The sequence below is a fragment of the Macadamia integrifolia genome, chromosome 6, assembly GCF_013358625.1.
Source record: "Macadamia integrifolia cultivar HAES 741 chromosome 6, SCU_Mint_v3, whole genome shotgun sequence".
Taxonomy (NCBI): Eukaryota; Viridiplantae; Streptophyta; class Magnoliopsida; order Proteales; family Proteaceae; genus Macadamia; species Macadamia integrifolia.
Window position 1 is genome coordinate 32435265 of NC_056562.1, and position 19750 is coordinate 32455014.

Sequence of the window (19750 nt, forward strand, 5' to 3'; positions counted from 1 at the left end):
CCCCAAAAAAAAAAAAAAAGTTGGTGTAATTTTGCTTGTCCTCGACTTCTAAATATTCAATGATGTGGAACAACTTAACTCAACTCAGCCTTATCCCAACTAATGGGGTCAGTTACATGGATCCTTTTTCTCCAATCAGCTCTATTCAAAGACATACTTGTTACGAGTCCTAGGCTATGCATGTCTGTCCTCACCACTTCTCCTAGAGTAAATTTAGGCATACCCCTGGCTGTTTTGGCTCTTTCGATTTGAATCAAATCTCCGCTCCATACAAGCACTCAAAAACTTGTGTTTTCTACATGTCCATGCCACCTCAAATAACATTCTCACACTTATCATGTATTGGAGCTACCTTCTAAATTAGTTCTAATTTGTTCATTCTTTATGTTATCTTTTTAGTTTTACTTTTAATCCATCTCAACATACTCATTTCAGGTACACTAAACTCTTTTTATGTTATTTCTTTACTGCCCATCATGGCTAGCTGTATAACTATTCTATGAAATTTTCTTCAGTTTTAAAGGAATACATCAATCACACAACCCTCCGAACACACACCTCTACTTCATCAAATTTATTTATTATTGAACCTAGGTACTTAAAATTTCCCCTTTATAGTATCTCCCTATCATCAATTTCACCATCGCACTTTCAATCCTATTGTTACTAAAGTTGCTCGCCATATACTCTGTTTTTTATTCTGATTATCATAAAACCTTTTGATTTAAAGGTTGATTCGTAATCCAACTTAGCTGCTTTGTTTCATGTAACCAAAACAACAAAACAATCTCGTTAGCAAAAAGCATACACCAAGGGATTTGATCATGAATGCCTCTAGTCATCTATAATTAATGCAAACAAATAGGAGCTTAGAGTTGGTCATTGATGTAATCCAATTGTAACTGGGATTTCACTCCCCTGTTCCTTCATAGTTTTATTACTAGTCACTACACCATAATATATATTTTAACTTGTCTCATAAGTTTATTCCTCTATAGTTATAACTACTTTGAATAGCACCATTATCTTTTTATAAATCAGAACCACGATGCCTCTCCTCCATTCATCTAGAATTTTCATGTGCTCATAATCTTATTAATCAACTTAGTTAGCCAAGTTATTCCACAAATACCTAAGTTCTTCCACACCTTTACCTGGATACATTTTGGACCTACCGCCTTAACTATTTTCATCTCTTCAAAACTTATTTTACTTCAGGAGAACCTAATTTTCTGTTTATATCTAAGATTTGTGGTTTCTTGATGGTTATTACAACCTTTTAAAACACTATTACTTGTAATTTTTCATTTAGTAAGTTGTAAAAATAGTTTTTCAATCTCTCTTTAATCTCTTCATCACCTATTAATACATTATCAAGGGTTTAGGGTTGGATCGGATTTATTTCATAAAAAAATTGTCAAATTCATAAATATTTACAAGACTTTAGTATCCCGAAGCTCTCCCCCCCCCCCCCCCCGCCCTCCTCCCTTCTCTTATAAAAAGAAGAGAAGAGTAACGATAATGGTTCTTGAAAACTTTAATGCATGATCTCTGTCTTATGGTTGGGAAGTATTTGGCTATGCTTCTTGCAACCAGCTTATTGATGAGAAACTGCTTCCAGATGAGGTGCATGGTCGGATAAGATTTTGGCGCTTCTGCTTCTAGGGATTCTCATAAGCCACCTTATGCATGGTCGGATGGGATTTTGGCGCTTCTGCTTCTAGGGATTCTCATAAGCCACCTTATGGGTTAAAGGGCATTCCCGATGAGATAATGTCATTTGGTATATTTACTGCTAGAAGCTGGTAAAGCTAGAGAAAGGCCTGCACTACCTTCTAGAGACTATGGTGCTCCCATTTTGACCCCCATAATCACTAGAAGCTGGCTTGAATCTAAGAAGCAGAAGCCTGAGAAAACTTATCTAAAGATGCACTTAGTTCGTTGGGGTCCTTTTTGGATGTTTAGGTTGTAGGAGAGCATTGGTTTTGGTTTTGTAAGTGAAAGTTTTTGTTTTATGATCAATTCTATAGATGTTTTAGCCTTCCTATATATTGAGGGTGGTTTCATTGGACAATATTTATATATTTCTATCAACGAATGATAATGGTTTTCTTTCCTGCAGATCCATCTGGTTTTATTCTGTTTCCTCTTGTGGTTCACTCTTTCGATCTGGTGGTATCATCAATTGGAATACTTTCAGTCAGAAGTACTCGTGATTCTGGAGTGAAGCTTATTGAGGATCCAATGGCAATTCTTCAGAGAGGATATTCCATCACAATAATTTTGGCTGTTCTAACATTTGGGGCGGTAATTCGTCATCTATGATATATATATATGTATATTCTTTTTAATTTAACTTAGTTCTGGTTCATGCATGTGACATTTGAATTAGTTTACACTCTAAATTTTTTGAATTTGTTTTTCCAGTCTACTCGTTGGCTGCTGTACACTGAACAAGCACCTTCTGCATGGTTCAACTTTGCCCTATGTGGCTTAGTTGGAATAATGACTGCTTACATTTTTGTCTGGATCACCAAGTATTATACTGACTACAAGCACGAGCCTGTACGCACATTAGCGCTTTCAAGTTCAACAGGACATGGGACGAACATAATTGCAGGCATTAGCTTGGGTTTGGAATCGACTGCTCTCCCAGTTCTTGTCATAAGTGTATCTATTGTCTCATCTTTCTGGCTGGGTCAGACTTCTGGATTAGTTGATGAAACTGGAAATCCGACTGGTGGTCTGTTTGGGACTGCTGTAGCAACGATGGGGATGCTCAGCACTGCTGCTTATGTTCTCACCATGGATATGTTTGGCCCTATAGCTGATAATGCAGGTGGAATTGTAGAAATGAGTGAGCAGGTAGCAATCATTTTGTTTTTCTCAGTTAACCTGAGAAGGGATGATTTTTGGTACTTTTCTTAATTTCTTCTGTCCTTGATCATCTTAAACATCTTACAGCCTGAAAGTGTTCGGGAGATCACTGATGTTCTTGATGCCGTTGGGAACACCACAAAAGCTACCACCAAAGGATTTGCTATTGGATCTGCAGGACTTGCAGCTTTTCTTCTTTTTAGTGCTTATATGGATGAAGTAGCTACATTTGCTCATATGCCTTTCAGAGAGGTTGGATATATCTATAATCCCAATGTAACAAACACCTCGAGTCCCTAGTTCTGTACCATTTCTTTCTCATTTTTGTAGTGTTGATTGATTTACAGGTTGACATTGCAATTCCAGAAGTTTTTGTCGGTGGCTTATTGGGCTCTATGCTTATATTCTTATTTAGTGCATGGGCGTGTTCAGCTGTTGGTCGAACTGCTCAAGAGGTTGTTAAAGAAGTCAGAAGACAATTTCTTGAGCGTCCGGGTATAATGGTGAGTCTCCCCTTCCCCCCCCAAAAAAAAAAAATTGAGGGGAGTATTATGATGAGAACATTGCTCTCCGTTGTTGTGTATAATGTCTTATGAAGTGGGGTGATCTATATCCTAACTCTTCTGAAATCTTTAGAAATTGATCACTTTATGTCCCAGGACTATAAGGAGAAACCAGATTATGGTCGCTGTGTTGCCATTGTGGCATCTGCATCTTTGCGGGAGATGATAAAGCCGGGTGCTTTGGCAATTATATCACCCATTGTCGTTGGTGAGTCTGCTGCAGTCTTGTGGTTGGTTTGGTTGATCATGCGTACCTGCCAGTGTAATGATTATTGTTATTACTGCTACCGTTCATGTTGGCAGTGGCCTTACTTTTTGTTATTTTGATTTGGTTACTCTAAATTGTTTACGAGGAAAACCCCAACCCCACCCCAAAAAAAAAAAAAAATCCCATTCCCCCACCATGCCCAACCACCCCACAATGTGAAATCGGGATTTGGTCCCAGTTTAGTGCTGCAATTAGCAAAGCTTCATCATTATGATGATAAATGAAGGCATCATAGTGGAAGAGGAAAAATTATGACACAGCAAATCCAAGCCAAGATTGAGAAGGCTTCTGAACCTTTGATTTGCAAATGTTCCCAAGTCATCGTGTTGAATAACCTTGCCACTTTCTCTGATGCATATTTGCCAGGCTGACATCTTCTGTGGCCTCTACCTGCTAGTAGTTTCAATTGTCACTGCTCCTATGAGAAGCTTCCTATTATCAGGATTGATGAAACTATTAGGTTATTTACCGAATAATAGGCTCTGCATGCTGAGTTACCTTCTCTATTACTTTTTGTGTGCCCAATGGTCCATTTTTTGAATAGTTTGTGTGTTTGTCTCAGGTATTTTGTTCCGGATATTAGGGCACTTCACAGGACATCCCTTCCTAGGAGCCAAAGTTGTGGCTGCCATGTTGATGTTTGCTACTGTGTCTGGTATTCTTATGGCTCTTTTCCTGAATACAGCCGGTGGTGCCTGGGATAATGCAAAGAAGTTCATAGAGACTGGTGCTCTGGGTGGCAAAGGGAGTGACTGTCACAAGGCTGCAGTCACTGGTGATACGTAAGTTGTTATTGCTGCTACTGTTATAATTGTTTTTCCTTAAAAAATGAGTTAAAGTTAGTGCTAATACTGGTTTATTTGTCTGCCTGCAATATATCAGTTAGTTAATGCTAGTTCTAATTTATTTATTTTATTTTATTTTATTTTTCATTCAAAGAATCAGTAATTCCTACTGCAATTATTTTATCCATCTTCATTCATACGATCAGTTTTTGACAAAGAAACAAAATTATATATATAGGATAGGGGACCGGGAAAATTTTGAAACGAGACAGTGCCTCTTGAACTGCTTGTGAACAGGAGTCATTAGATTGTGCGAAATGAACGATGTTTGTAAGCGTGAAAAGAAAATGTCTGGGTGGTGGCTTTCAAGAAGGGAAACTTTTTTTTGCGTTGGGTTGGGTTGGGTTGGGTTGGGGTGGGGCCAAGCCTGTTAGGATGTCATGGCCAATTGGCTTTATCGATTGCTGCCTCTCATTACCGTTGGATTTTCTTCACCTTGTGATTTCTTAGGTTTAATATTTTTCTTCTGTGCCTATCCAAATGACTGTAATGTAATGTTGTGTTTGTTAATATCGTGATGCTATTCTATCGGCTGTCACCATTTCTCAAATAGAGAAACAGAAAGTTGACTTTAGCCCTCTTATCAGTTGACTCAGTAGTTTATCCATTGCATTTAACAAGGCATTGTGGCTAATGGAATTGCTGTGGGTTAATGGTTCCTAGTTTCATATATTATTCTCTGCTTTTAGAGCTATTGACAGACTTTTTTTTCGACTTCTCCAGTGTGGGAGATCCATTTAAAGATACAGCTGGGCCTTCACTTCACGTCCTCATCAAGATGCTTGCTACGATAACACTAGTCATGGCACCCGTCTTTCTGTGAAGAGTTTTGTTATTATACTGCACTTTCCGTTTCAACCAACGATGCTTTCTCTCCGCGGTTTTGATGTTCTAACAATGCAGTGAGTGGTTGGTTATGTGATCTAGACTGATGGCGCCGCAATCATTTTGACCCGCTTCTTCCCCTTTCTTGTCCCCTGAATTGTTCTCTCCCTTCTATTGAATAAATGATGTTAGATGATTACAAATTTGGGTCTGCAACCCTTGATCAAATATATAGTGCATATTCTTTTGAAATGTCCCAACTAATTAACGATTTCAGCTTGTGGTTCTGTACCACAGAGATGGTAGTTTTGACATACTATTCTTGCCATTTACATGTCAGTTGGTTAATCAAGCCATTGCATTCTTTGGTTTCCATTCATTTCTATTAAGGGGAGAATTTCACCCCCCAAAAAAAATACAGGTGAGAAAGTGGTGTGTTATTTTTCCAAAACATAAGTTTGATATGTTTTTAAAGAAAGAGAAAAAGGATATCCCAAGATCAAAAAAGAGTTTTTCAGACTTGGTCAGTCCTTTGTGGTGGATGTTGTCCCATGCTAAACCAGTTCACCTTACCAAGCTTAAGGAGGCACCTCTGGGAATCCTGCTGGTCTACCGGTTGAAACGCCCAAACTAAGGCAATGTAAAAAGACTGTGCTGCCCCATGTACACTGAAGATTGGCCTGCACAGCTGGCGTTTCCTGCACTAGATTGGTAGGTTTTTACATCTATATATTAAGAAAGTTAATTTAAAGATTTAGCAAAGGAAAGAACAAGTAGGGAAAAAAAAGGGTCTAATGTTGCTGATTTGGGAGTTATCCTAATGAATGAGAATGACAAGCTCTGAGAAAGTTGTTTGAGGTGGTATGATTATATTCAACGGAGGTTTAGGAATGCCCTAGTAATGAGGAGTGATAGTCCAATTGAATAAGCTAAAAAAGCTAGGGGCAAAACTTAAAATGACAATAGGAGAAGAAGTGAAGAATGACATGCACAGTTTTGGTTTTGTACCAAGTGTGACTTCGAAGCCCATTGAAAAGCAAGGATCCATGTGGTAGATCCAATTTAGCTTAGGATCTCCTGATTTGTTGGATTGTGTTTCTTTAATTTTACTTTCATCTTTCATCCTAATTTTATACTTCATTTTCATCTTTCATTTGTCATTTGTTATTGTTCATTTTTCATTTCTCATCTCATTTCGTGTCTCTCTCTTCTCTTTTCTTCATACCCTTATTTTGTCTGAACCTCGATTTTTCCTATTTTGTTTTGTTTGGATTCATGTAGTCGACCCCATTAAGTTGGGATAACGTTAAAGCTTGTTGTTGTTGTTGAACGTTGCCAAAAAAATAAAGCTAATAAGGTTAGGGATATCAAGGGCAAATAAATATAAGGACCTCTATAATAATCTAAACACAATGGAAGGGGAAAAGGCAATCTATAATTAGAAAACTAGAATGAGATAAAGGAAGAGTAGATGTTTTGACAATGTGATATGTGTTAAATGTGATGATGGTAGAATGCTGGTAAGGTATGAGAACATTATGGAGATATGGGAAAAACATTTTTACGGTCTACTAAATGAGGATTTCGAGTAAAAGTGGCTTTACTCATCAAAACACCACACGCCATAGATATATACAAAATGTTAAAGAAACTTTAAGAAAGATGAAAGTAGGCAAGAAACCTAGCCCTAAATAGAAGTGTGGAACTACTATTTTGGAGATCAATTTGGTTTTTATAACAACTAGATTCACTGTAGAAACTATTTCCTTATTAAGGAGGCTCATTTAAAGATTTAGAGCTTGCAAGAAGGATCTCCATATGGTCTTCATTGAACTAGAAAAAATCTGTACTAGAGTCCCAAGAGAGTTTACTTTGGCATGTTCTATTAAAGAGAAGGGTGTCTTAGTAAATTAATGAATATAATTAAAGATATGTATGAAGATGTGGTGACTAGCGTGAGAACTAGAGGTGTAAGTTTGACCCTGACAGCCTGAACCCCACCCTGGCCTATGCTGAGCCCAAACCTTGTTTAACCCAGTTATGAGGCTCAACCTGACTGACTTATCCCAGCCTGGCTCAGCCCAACCCGATCTGATTTTAACCCTGATTTATTATTGTGTTTAGTAATGGTGTTCCCTTTCCCTCAGGGCCCACATCATGTGTTACACTAGAGTTACACAAGCTGCCTGTATGACTTCAATCCACATCATTTGTTACAAGCCACATATTCTTACCTATTGAGCTAAGACGACCAAATGATTGAACTATTCCCCCCCCCCCTTTCCTTTACATAGGCAATGTTTGTCTCTCCTATCATGTATTGATATGAATAGTAACAATCATGAAGAATTGAGCCAAAATTTGACATGTCCAGCTTCTAAGAAAAAGAATGTTACTTGGTTGTGCGCTCCTACGATTATACATAGGACCGCGCGAAAGGACTGTCCTCCCTTGTGGTCAAGGCCTTTGCACGCTCTCTCATTAGCCTATGCACTAGCACAATAGCCATGCGAGGTAGCGATCCCTCTTCCAAAAATATAATAGGTTAAATAGGATGGGTAATTTGGCCATTTAAAACATCAAGGGAGAAGAAGAGATTGGAGTTCATTTTTTTTAGGGGGAATTAGAGTTGAAACTTTTGACAGAGGAGTTTAAGTAAATAGAGTGTAAGTAGCTCAGAAGAATGATAGAAATTTTCCCTAACCCTATTTGGCCACTATTGTTTGGTGCATTGGAGCCTGAAATCGAGATTGGTACAACCTATTCCGAGGTGAATCTGCCGATTCTAGATCCGATTCAACGATTTTTGAGCCCTGGTCTCAAGTTCGAGTCTCCTACCACAAATGCCGCTCAGGCAAGCACGGCAAGCTCCCTTCTGAGTTGTGCCCACCACCTAGGAACCAGGATTGTAACAAAAATAAAAATCCAAAACCGCCAAGAAGAGAAACCCTACATAAACCTAGAAACTTCTCAGCCTGCTGCCTACTTCGCATGGGTTTCTCTCTCTACGCTTTCTTGCTCCTCAAGCTCGCAATTTTTTCCCAAAACGCAGAGATATTGACCTGAAATCGCAATCCAGGTTCCTGGGTTACCTGGATTTTCACTCGTAAATGGCGAGGGCTTGTGTTGTTGGGATCATTTCAGCTGTTGCCTCTGCTTCTTTAGCTGCAGAACATGCTTACGCTGATGGCCCCTTCAGCTTCTCTCCGTTCTCTTCTTCTCCTCAACCCTCTCCTCCTCAAGCTCCTCCGCCTGAAGAGCCAAAAGATGAACCTAAGCGTGTACGGAACGATAATCCACGGACAACGTCCGCTGGCTTTGATCCGGAAGCGCTGGAGAGAGGAGCAAAGGCTGTGAGAGAGATTGAAAAGTCTCCGCAGGCCAAAAAGGTTTTGAATTATGGGATTTCTCTCGGTCTTTTTCAGTTTTCTTGTTTATGGAGGAAATGTTTGGTATATAGTGTTTGACTGTTTTCTGTAGGTATTTGAGTTGATGAAGAAACAAGAAGAGACAAGACAAGAAGAATTTGCCGCAAAGAAATCCGAGTTCCAGGCGATGCAAGCTCAACAGGAAACTGTGAGATAACACTTTCTTATCATTCTTATTTTTATTTCTGTTTTAGTGTATTTGATTGTTTCCTTTGTTTTTAGGATATGTTTTTTTATATGAAAGATGCCCCCCTTTTTTTTTTTCCCGTGAATCTTAGTTTGTAGCCTTGATAGATGGTTGCAATGTTGTTTGAATGTGGGTCTACTAAATCCCTCCCCCAAAAAAGAGAAAAAGAAAAGAAAATTTAATTTATTTACAACTTTTTAACTATTTGACTTAGGTTTGCTGGGTGCTCGCCATTTCAACAATTGGAATTGTTTGCCTAGTGATGTGGTGACTTGTGAGGAATATTGATTTTTGATAGTATTAGTAATCCTACGTCTTTATCACTGATTAAGGGAGTTATTGCGTTATATTGAAAATTCGATACAGTGTTACCAGTTTTCATCACCTAGGTTACGTTCGGTTGGAAGGAAAATTAAAGGGGGAGGGATGTGAAAATTTCCGAACCTTAAAAAGAAACTTTTGTGATCATTCCCCATGTGACTATATCACTAACTCCAAATCATTCCGTATTTTGTTATTAAATTTCAGTTTACTTTGCATCCAAATCCCTTTGGTTTAAAAAGTATCATTCCATATTTTATTATTAAACTTCACTTACTTTGCATCAAAATCCTTTAGTTTAAAAATTAAAATAAAATTACATGTAAAATATAACATTAATAAAAGGTATTGAATTTAAGTACATTATACAATCACATGGGGTCAAGCGGTAAGGTACCAATGTTGCAAGCTGGTGGTCAAGCGGTCTAAACAGCCCCTCGGCATTCTTGGGGTAAAGCTGCATAGTTCTCGCGCCCCCCCTGGCGGACCTCACACATGCGGGATCCTTGTGCACCGGGTACATCTATACAATCACATGGGGTAATGATCACAAAAGTTTTTTTTTTAGGTTTGAAAATTTTCACTTTCTTTCCATTTGATTCCCTTCGCAACCAAACGAAGCCTCAAGGAAAAGAAAAAAAGAAAGGGGTTGGTGGGGGGGGGGAGGAGGGAGTGAACATTCATTTTGGGGGTTGGTCCGAAGTGTTGTTCTCTTGGATTTTGAAGCATATAATTCTTTCTACAGGGGAATACTTCTAGATGATGCATGAAAATTTGTCAGCATTAGTTTTCTCTCAATAGTCTTCATGCCAATCAATTTCTTCTTACTTTCTGGTTATTTATGCTTCTGATGTAGGAGAGACAACGGGTAATCTATGAAGAGCAGAAAAAACTAGCTCAACAACAAGCACAGACAAAAGCTCAAATGGCGCGCTATGAAGATGAATTGGCAAGGAAAAGGATGCAGGCATGTTCTTCACTTGTTAGGTTCATACTGAAGATGTCCTTGTCCTCTGAGTTTGATTTGACTCTACCATGTTTCTGCAGGCTGAGAATGAACATCAAAGAGCAAGGAATCAAGAGCTTGTAAAAATGCAAGAAGAATCATCCATCAGGCAGGAGCAAGCTAGGCGAGCAACAGAAGAGCAGATTCAAGCACAACGTCGGCAAACAGAGCGTGAAAAGGCTGAGATAGAGCGTGAAACAATCAGAGTCAGGGCTATAGCAGAAGCAGAAGGAAGAGCCCATGAAGCAAAACTAGCTGAAGAGGTAAATAAACGGATGCTAGTAGAACGTGCAAATGCAGAGAGAGAGAAATGGGTTGCTGCCATAAACACAACTTTTGACCATATAGGAGGTGCAAACTCAATTCCATGATATATATGCATTTTGAGTTTAAATTTATGCTATGTGACACACCAATGACAAAATGTTTGTGAAGTTCAACATGGTATACATCTGGGCATTGTCCAGAGTGTAATTACATGGCAGCATCCAGTTTTTTTTTTTTGGGGGGGGGGGTGTTTGTGTAGAAAAAGAGAATATATTTCATCTTTCTGGGTGCTGTTATACTCTTCTCTTGTTGAGAGGTGACCATTCATTTGGATTTCTCTGTTTTGGTGTCAGTTACTCGTAATTTATATGAACATGTCTTATACTAGATGCTAGTGTCATATACCCTGTTAGAAATTCTTTGGTAAGCGGGGGCTGTTTAATGATATAAATTGGGAAAACAACTACACTATGTTGGTCATTAGTAATTGCAAGGCTTTAATTTTTTTTTTCAAATAGAGTTTACCATTTTGAAGTTTGTGAACTTCTCGGATTTAGCTAGCTATTCAAAATCTAGCGATGACGTACATTCCTCTTACAGAGAGGATCACCAAACAGAATTTAATGCATAACTTGCCTTGTGGCAGTTGCTAATTTTATATTGCATTCCTGTTCTGTTACTGATTGGAAAAGAAAAATTAGATTTGTATCAATCATCTTGTGCTATCCATGTTGTTTCTTTTGATTAATAGCTTAGGCTAAAACTTGTGGTGGCTAAATTGCTAAAACCTACGTGTTGTTTTGATTATAAGCTCAAATAACAGAATGGATGCTACCATGCTAAATGTCTAGTTGTTTACTATATTAGTATATCTATGTTATGTACTTTATGCAGCTATGTTATTACTTGTTATGTTAATTGTCGCTTATCTTATGGCATTACAAATTTTCCATGTATGTAACTCATCAATAGTAATTAGTAATTATGGTTTTTATATTCTAATGATTATGTTGTGTCAAAATGTTGATTGTGGAAGGTGGATTGATGAATATATCATACTAGATGAAAGGTTCGAAGACTCGCTGACTACTTACATGGGGTACAATCTCAAAGTACCATTTTGAGTTTGATATTTAAAAAAACTGATGTTTCCATTGTGTTTAGAATGATTAAAATAAGATAAATACATAGTTTCAGGGGTTACAAAGATCATATGCCCACCGAGATCAACCAGTGAGATGAACGCCAAGAAAATACAAGATCTCGGCGAGATCTCGCCAGATCTCTTTTTTTTTTTAGTGAGATGTGTGACGAAACTGTGATCTTAAACCTTGCTAGGGGCAGACCTAAAATGACTATAGGAGAAGTAATTAGGAAAGACATGCATAGTTTAGGTCTGTTCTCAAGTACGACCTCAGATGGACCTTTTTGGAGGCAAGAATCCATGTTCTTGACCCCTTTTAGGTGAGATTTTTATTTATTTATTCATTTATTTTTCTGTTTTTGTTGTGGTGTGCTCTTTTCCTTCCACTTGTACTTTTCTTTTGTTGGCTTTGATCGGACCCTTGTTGTTGACCCCAATAGTTGGGATAAGGCTGAGTTGTTGTGTTTAGGAAGGAAAGGAAAACTAGAGGGGCCAATCCTTTTTTTTTTTTTTTTTTTTTTGTGGTGGATGAATAAACTGAGGGGGAATTTAGTTATAAGTATGGCTATATGAAATTGTGGCTTCTATTTTTTGGGTCTTCTACTACTCCATAAGATGTTCTGTTCCATATATTTCTTCAATGACGGACAGTTAATTGTAGATATGATGTCATTTTTGTGAGGTCGATCTTAATATCCTCTTTCTTTCTTGGTGCGTGCTTCTGGGATGAGTTTTTCTTTGAGGTTTCTTGTCAGGTTCCTCTTTTCTAGAAGGAATTGTAAAAAAGAAGAGGAAATTGGTGGGTTTTTCTCGTGCTTAGTTGAATTTATAATGTCTAAATCCTCTGGCAAATGAAACCTTGTAAGCATGTGGATTGCATTGCTGCTAGTAGAGGGTGGGATCTAAACTGGAATCTAAACTGCAATTTTTTGCATGAATTACATACAATACAACTTAGGTTGACTGAGTAGGGATTTATATCTTATGTAGGTGGCTTGCGGGCTATATTAACAGATCAGAATAAATTGGTTGTTGCTGTTGGTGGAGTGACAGCTCTTGCAGCAGGGGTCTTCACAACAAGGTGCTGATTGTATTTAGAACAAAAATTTAGAGCTGCTTCATATTGTTATATGTTTTTCTTACTTTGCACTCTGAACTAAGAAATGCTTTTCAGTTGATTTTCTTATTTTGGAGTTGGATGCCAATCAAAGTTTTGCTTCTTGACATCTGTTACTGGTGTTTCCTTACATCATGTCTAAGGTGTATAAATAGTGAATTAAGTCTATTGGTTTCCTGTGAAATCTCTTGCAGAGGAAGCTATATATATGGTAGGAGATATCATCCTTTGATCATGGTTATTGCATTTACCTGGCTTCTTGACAATTAATTTGCTTCTCTGCCTTGTGCTTCTTAAATGACCTTTTTATTCATGAATAAATAATTCTTCTTTCTTGAGAGTATCTGTTACTTTTCAACCTTTCTCGAGGTTGGGAGAAACAAAAATATAGTTCTATGCAGTTTTTTTTTTAAGTCTGACTTATCTATTTGCATGTTTTCCGTCTAATTTATCTTTGTGAGGTCAACCACTGTCTTTACAGTTCATGGGCAAGGCACAGTTTTGGTGGATTAACCTTCCCTTTTCGTATTCTCTTATTATTTTTTTAATCTTATCTTATTTAAGTGTGAACTGATTAACATAAATAGAGGCCATTCCGCTGTTGAGTTTTTAAAATTGAAATAACCAAAGCTAACTTTTAGTTATACTGTAAAGTTTGTGTTCCTTCTGATTTAGGACACCCCCCCCCCCTTCCAAAAAAAAAAAAAAGAAAAAACTTTCTAAATTGACCATTTTTGGTCAAACAGAATTCTCATAAGATATTGGAAGTTCGGAGAGAAGATGCTTATGGAAATATGATTGACTGGGGCTGTATTTCTATAGTGAATTGAGACAACAACAACAAAACTAAGCCTTATCCCAACTTAATGGGGTCGGCTATACAGAAAAAAGATCAGTAAAAGAAAGGATCCATGCAAAAGATGGTTGGCTAGGTATATTAAGGTGCTGGCTGCCTACCTGACGCCCCACTATGAGAAAACAGGGAGGAATAATAGAAGGAATACACAGAAGGGTATAAAAGGAGGACACCTAATGCGTTAAACGACACTCTCAACAAATAAAATAAAGTTGCATAATCAAGCAAGCAATGCACAGAGATGATAACGCAGTACATATAACATAAACTACACAAGATTTTAAGCATGTAACTATTAGCAACAAAGGAATAGAATAAAACTGCAATGAGCAAAGGGCGAGGTCGTACAGGAAAATTTAGAATCCCAATAATGCAAGGCTAGGTAGAACTACCCAATCCCAGTTAGGATCAACAAGTAACTCCAAACAAAACACTGATCTAGGTACTGATATCAGTATAAGTAACAGCCCAAAACAGTGGATAAACACCACTCTTATAACCCTAATATCACTTAACAATAGTGGTCTAAAATGTGGCCTAAGTAGACAAGACGGTAGCAACCCAAAACACCCAATTAGTTATGCTCAGATTAGGATGAACGCAGAACAGTGAAGTGAGAGTTTGGGATTATTATTTATCTCATATCCTTCTTTCCACTTCTGTTGTCAACTAACGGATGACTTATGAATCTCAATGCACCTATATCAGAGAAGATTTCCAACTTTTTATCTACCATCTTACTCGATTGAACTGTATAATGCATATACTGTTCTGCAAACGAGTTTTGGCTTTATTAGGCATAACCCGCCAATCTTTTGCATGGATCCTTGTGCTCGTCCTTGCTTGGAATCCCCATGTAACTGGCCCCATTAAGTTGAAAATGAAGTTTTGGATGTTGTTGTTGTTGTTTAGCCTAAGATTCTTGTAAATGTGGGACTTCATGGAACTGCATTCTTCTATGTCAGGATTGAATAAAAAAAGGAGCTGACAAAAAGGATAACTATAGGTAAAAGCTAGGAGAGGTAACTTAATCTGGAGATTTGTTTCGATCATTCACCCTTTCTTCCCACTTTTTACCACCCTAACTTAGTCGCTACTGGAGGCGTGGTTTAGTATTGGACCGTATTGTATCGGCCGATATGCTTCAGGATTGGTCAGTATTGATATGATAACAATACTTTTAAAAAAAATGCTTTTATTGACTGGTACAGTCCGATACAGTAAGATACACCTCCTTTTAAACCTGTAAAACAGGAACTGTGAGTGAGATACAAAACTAAGAGCAACTGAAGGACTTGGAAACTTGTTTTTCTCCTAGATATGAGTTATAGGAAATCGTTTAACATAAAAAATGACTCTAATCATCACCATTTCAACAGGTTTTGGGGATTTATAGTGTTCAAATCATGGATTGAAATAGATCTGTGCAGAAAGTGGTAAAGTTGCATCTCTTTTTTTTTTCCTTATGTTTTTTGGGTTATGCATCACTAGTTTAGGTAAAAATGACTCAAATCCTTGCATCAAGCTGATATATATCTAGATATTTACATATTTCATACTAAGGTGTTGTATGCTTCAAACTGTATTGTATATGTATCATAAGAGCATCCATGCATTTATTCACAATTTCCTTGCATGTACTTAGCATATCTTGCATCTCTCTGATATGATACAATGCGTCTCTTAAAATTACCCCTCAGATCAATACCCGATACCAATACTTAAATCCTTGGTTGGAGCTAACTGAAAGTAGCAGGCTTTTGAATGGTAGTTAATGATCTGCAGCTAACAACACTACTCCAGAAATTAAACCAAGTGAATTCCAGGAGATGACTTGCAATAGTCAACAGCTCAAAACCATTACTTTTATGTTCTACCCCAAAGGTTGGGGGGGGGGTTGGGAAGGGGAAGGGACCGTCACTCTATGTGTCTGGATATTGATTGACTCTGCTCATCTTGTGATAAGTTTATGATATATACATTGACGTGGACATACATTTCAATACAAATTTGCATTTGTCGTTATTGGTGGTTGTTTTTTCGGAATGAAAGCTCATCAATGTCTCTTATACCATGCAGAGAAGGTGCAAAGGTGATCTGGGGCTATGTTGACAGGATACTAGGACAACCATCGCTAATCAGAGAATCCTCCAGAGGGAAGTACCCTTGGTCAGGTTTATTCTCTCGTGCAATGAGCACACTTTCACATAAAGCGGATAAAAGTTCTGGTTCCCAAAAAGGAAAAGGGTTTGGTGACGTAATTCTGAACCCTTCTCTTCAAAAAAGAATTGAACAGCTTGCAAGAGCAACTGCAAATACAAAATCTCACCAGGCACCATTCCGCAACATGCTTTTCTATGGTCCTCCAGGAACAGGGAAAACTATGGCTGCTAGAGAACTAGCTCAGAAATCCGTATGAAATCTTATCCTTTTCTCTGCCTTTTTATGATGAAAAAAACTGAAATTAGGGCATGTTGTTTTATGAGGCTTGATTTGGTAGCTTAGGTATTGTATGAACTCTCCCTTTTCACAGTGTGTGCTTCAATCCATGCTAGATGCGGGCTGCCCAATTTTTGGTTGCTCTTATGAAATTTTCTCACTGTGGATTGTAGCATGTGTGTGTTGAAGCGTCCAAGCCACTTCAATGATTTCTATTCTGAATTATCTGCTTCTGTTTTGTGTTTCATCTGAAACCTTTTTAATGTGCTCTCAGGGGTTGGATTATGCATTGATGACTGGTGGTGATGTTGCACCACTGGGATCACAGGCTGTCACCAAGATACACCAGTTGTTTGACTGGTCTAAGAAGTCTAAGAAAGGTCTTTTGCTTTTCATCGATGAAGCGGATGCATTCTTGTGCGAGTAAGTGACATCTGATACCTACCCTTTTCATATTTCCTTCCCTAATGAGGGCCGTTGTAATTGGTCCTAAACAGTAAACTACATTGTTTTGGATGGTCAGATGAGAACAGCCGAGTCATATAGGATGGTTGAAAAACAATTTTTGGTTTGGGGATTAGTCCTATTTTCCTAGCACTAACTTACCTTGGAAGTCATTCTAGGCACTGAATTATGTTTCAACTTTTCATGAAGTGCATTATGTTTCATTTGCACATAGTGTCATCCAGAAAATTCGTTGGATTTTACACCAAACAACTGGCAAAGAGGGTGCTGTTTGCTACTGTTTTCTGGGATGGATATGAAACTAACTCGATGTTCAAGGACTTTGAAAGCGGGCCTAAACAAAAAGTGCTGCTTGCTACTATACTGCATTTACAACCCTATAAAGTGTATCTACGAAGTAGCCCATCACCAATACCAAGAGACCTAACCAAAGGCATGTTGAATCAAAAGCTGGCAAGGGGGTCTCAAATTTATATCCCAACAGTAGTCTCAGTTTCAGAGATTTTCTAGTTCTTAGGCGTCACACTTACCTGACAAATGATAATTTGGATATTCTTCGAAATCATTTTATCGGATGGCTGGATCAAATCAATTAACTTTGACTAGGTTTTACTGTGGATGCTGGTTACGTAACAACCAGTTATTTTACAGGGACATTGGAAATTTGAGCCTGAGACAGTCAGTTTATCTATCTGGGCTTAATTTACCATTTGAAGTAAGAGGAAATAGTCTAAATCACTAAACCCGTGGAGGCTGCCTGTGTTCTGGTCACCCTGTAAGAAGTCATAGAGAGTAGTAACTTTGTTGTGCCTTTAAAAGAAAAAAAATGTTATGTATTGGATGTCATGCCTTGCTGTTTTTACGGACATGTTGACTTGCATGCACATGCTTCCCTCCACTTTGAACTATTGTCTTGACCCCGTTGAGAAAACCTGTTGAGATGACTGAATCTGCTTGCTTAATTTTGCAGGCGAAACAAGACCTACATGAGTGAAGCACAACGGAGTGCCCTAAATGCCCTACTTTTCCGAACAGGTGACCAGTCCAAGGACATTGTACTTGCTCTAGCTACCAACCGGCCAGGTGATTTGGACTCCGCCGTTGCCGACCGTATTGATGAAGTCCTCGAATTTCCAGTGCCTGGGGAAGAAGAACGCATCAAGATGCTTAAGCTCTATCTGGACAAGTACATTGCTAAGGCTGGAGAGAGTAAATCTGGCTGGCTTTCATCTCTGTTTCGGAGACAACAGCAGAAGATAGAGATCAAGGGTTTGTCTGACGATGTTATCAGGGAAGCAGCTGCTAAAACTGAGGGATTTTCTGGAAGAGAAATAGCAAAGTTGATGGCAAGTGTTCAAGCTGCTGTTTATGGAAGCACTGACTGTGTGCTCGATTCAAACCTGTTCCGTGAAGTGGTAGATTACAAAGTTGCGGAGCACCAGCAAAGGAGGAAACTTGCCGAGTCTGATGGTGGTAGTATTTAGATTCATTTTAGGTTTTATTTCTCCTTTTCACTATTTTATTGAGCACTTCATTAACTGGCTGTAAGCAAGTCGGTGACTTGCATTTCTTTCCTTTGGTAAGACCCTTTTTTGTTTTAGATTTTTAGGGTCTCATCTCATCTCATGTTGTCATTATTATTATTATTATTATTTCCCCCTTGGATGGGGAATTTTGGCATATTTCAATCACATAAGATTTGTCCAATGAAACCTGATGCATAATGAAGGTGGCTTTTATGTTTATTGCATTTTAGAGTTGCTACTTAGTTACATATTATTTTGGCTGGACTTTCTTGGATGTGTATCTACTTTTTTTGTAATCATGTGAATTTGCAATTTGCTCTCATATTTAGTCGGGTAAGTAATGTTTTGAACTGCAAAATTTAATTTTCTGTAGAAGATAACTGAAAAAATTGCATACTAAGGCTGTGTTTGGTTTGCATTTTTGGAATAGATTTGGGTTAGAATGCATTCTGAAGTAAGAAAATATAGAAGAATCGGCATTCTGAACCCATAATCTATTCTGGAAATACATACCAAAAAACAGTGAGTATAAAACATGAAGGAAAATTTATCGCATCATCCCTTGGAGAATGTCACAATTATAAGACCATTTCTTTTGTTTTATTAAATTATACTCAGACCTCGTACCGTCAGTCACTATTAAAGAATATATTTTCTATGTTGATGTCAATTATTGTATTTTATTTAAAATATTAAAATGTCCTTATCAAATGTGAAGTACCTAAAATACCATGTAATAAGTTTCATCCCCAAGTTGATAGATTTGGATCACCGGTGATCACTCAAAGCATCGGAGATCATGGTGGTGGCGGCGGCAGCAGTGGCATCGGCGACGGATGACGATAATGATGACCAGCAGGAACCCACGGCAACCAGTAGCGATTCTCAATCGTAACCCTCCTGCGTTTCTTCTCTGTAGACGAAATCCCTCCTCATTCTCTTATTCCCAGTCTTCGCCGTCGTGGAAATCACAGAAGAAGAATGCTGCGATCCGCGTATAGGTCAGAACTTGAGATCGGAACAGTACAATTACTTGTTTAGCAGTGATCGAGAGAGTAATATTTTGAGCAAATTTGGATGGAATCTCCAATAAGATACAATGGTTAAAGATTCAGAGACCGGTGGTTGCTTCTCTAGTTTCGATCAAATCGAGTTGGAGGATGAGAGGTTGGATTTGGCGGGAAACTTTGGTTCACACTTACAGCAAAGCGGTACTGATTGGACCTCTCAACCGCCGTCTTGTTTTAGCCAGAATACAGCGGTTGTTGGTTCTGGATCTGTATCGATCTATAAATCTTTGGTCGGTGGCGATGAAGCATCGGCTTCGAATCCATCGGTATCTTCGAGTTCGAGATGAGGCGCCGGCGAAGTCGACGGGATCTGATGAAAAAATCCCCTGAGATAGCGTGAGTGGTTTTACGAAACGTCAGCCATCAAACCCACCCCACTAAGACCAGTGTCTTACATTAATTGCAAGAGACAGGTTCTTTAAATCTAATCCTTTAGTTACTTATTATTTATGTGTTTCTTTGTGTTTTTCATGGAGGTACTGGGACAATGATTGTTGAATGCTGACTGATGGTGTTGAGTTTTCCGGTTTGTCGGAGAGCTACTGC

At 38.3% G+C, this 19750-nt stretch overlaps 2 protein-coding genes across 2 annotated transcripts in view; both read left to right on the plus strand.

The window, feature by feature from the left end:
* Nucleotides 1–5692, plus strand: part of LOC122081104 (pyrophosphate-energized membrane proton pump 3) — a 36763-nt gene extending 31071 nt beyond the window's left edge. Inside the window, exons 9-15 of the mRNA XM_042648080.1 lie at nt 2123–2307; nt 2428–2865; nt 2965–3129; nt 3225–3380; nt 3537–3648; nt 4271–4490; nt 5277–5692. Of these exons, the coding sequence (XP_042504014.1) occupies nt 2123–2307; nt 2428–2865; nt 2965–3129; nt 3225–3380; nt 3537–3648; nt 4271–4490; nt 5277–5376 (1376 nt within the window). The 3' untranslated portion in view covers nt 5377–5692. The remainder of the gene's footprint in view (nt 1–2122; nt 2308–2427; nt 2866–2964; nt 3130–3224; nt 3381–3536; nt 3649–4270; nt 4491–5276) is intronic.
* Nucleotides 5693–8268: 2576 nt separating this feature from the next.
* LOC122082470 (ATPase family AAA domain-containing protein 3-like) lies at nt 8269–18358 on the plus strand. The gene is made up of 8 exons (XM_042650064.1): nt 8269–8767; nt 8859–8954; nt 10171–10281; nt 10362–10671; nt 12722–12812; nt 15784–16117; nt 16418–16566; nt 17579–18358. Exons 1-8 carry the CDS (start codon nt 8489–8491, stop codon nt 18090–18092), a joined length of 1884 nt encoding a protein of 627 aa, XP_042505998.1. The 5' UTR covers nt 8269–8488; the 3' UTR covers nt 18093–18358.
* The last annotated feature ends 1392 nt before the right edge of the window (nt 18359–19750 follow it).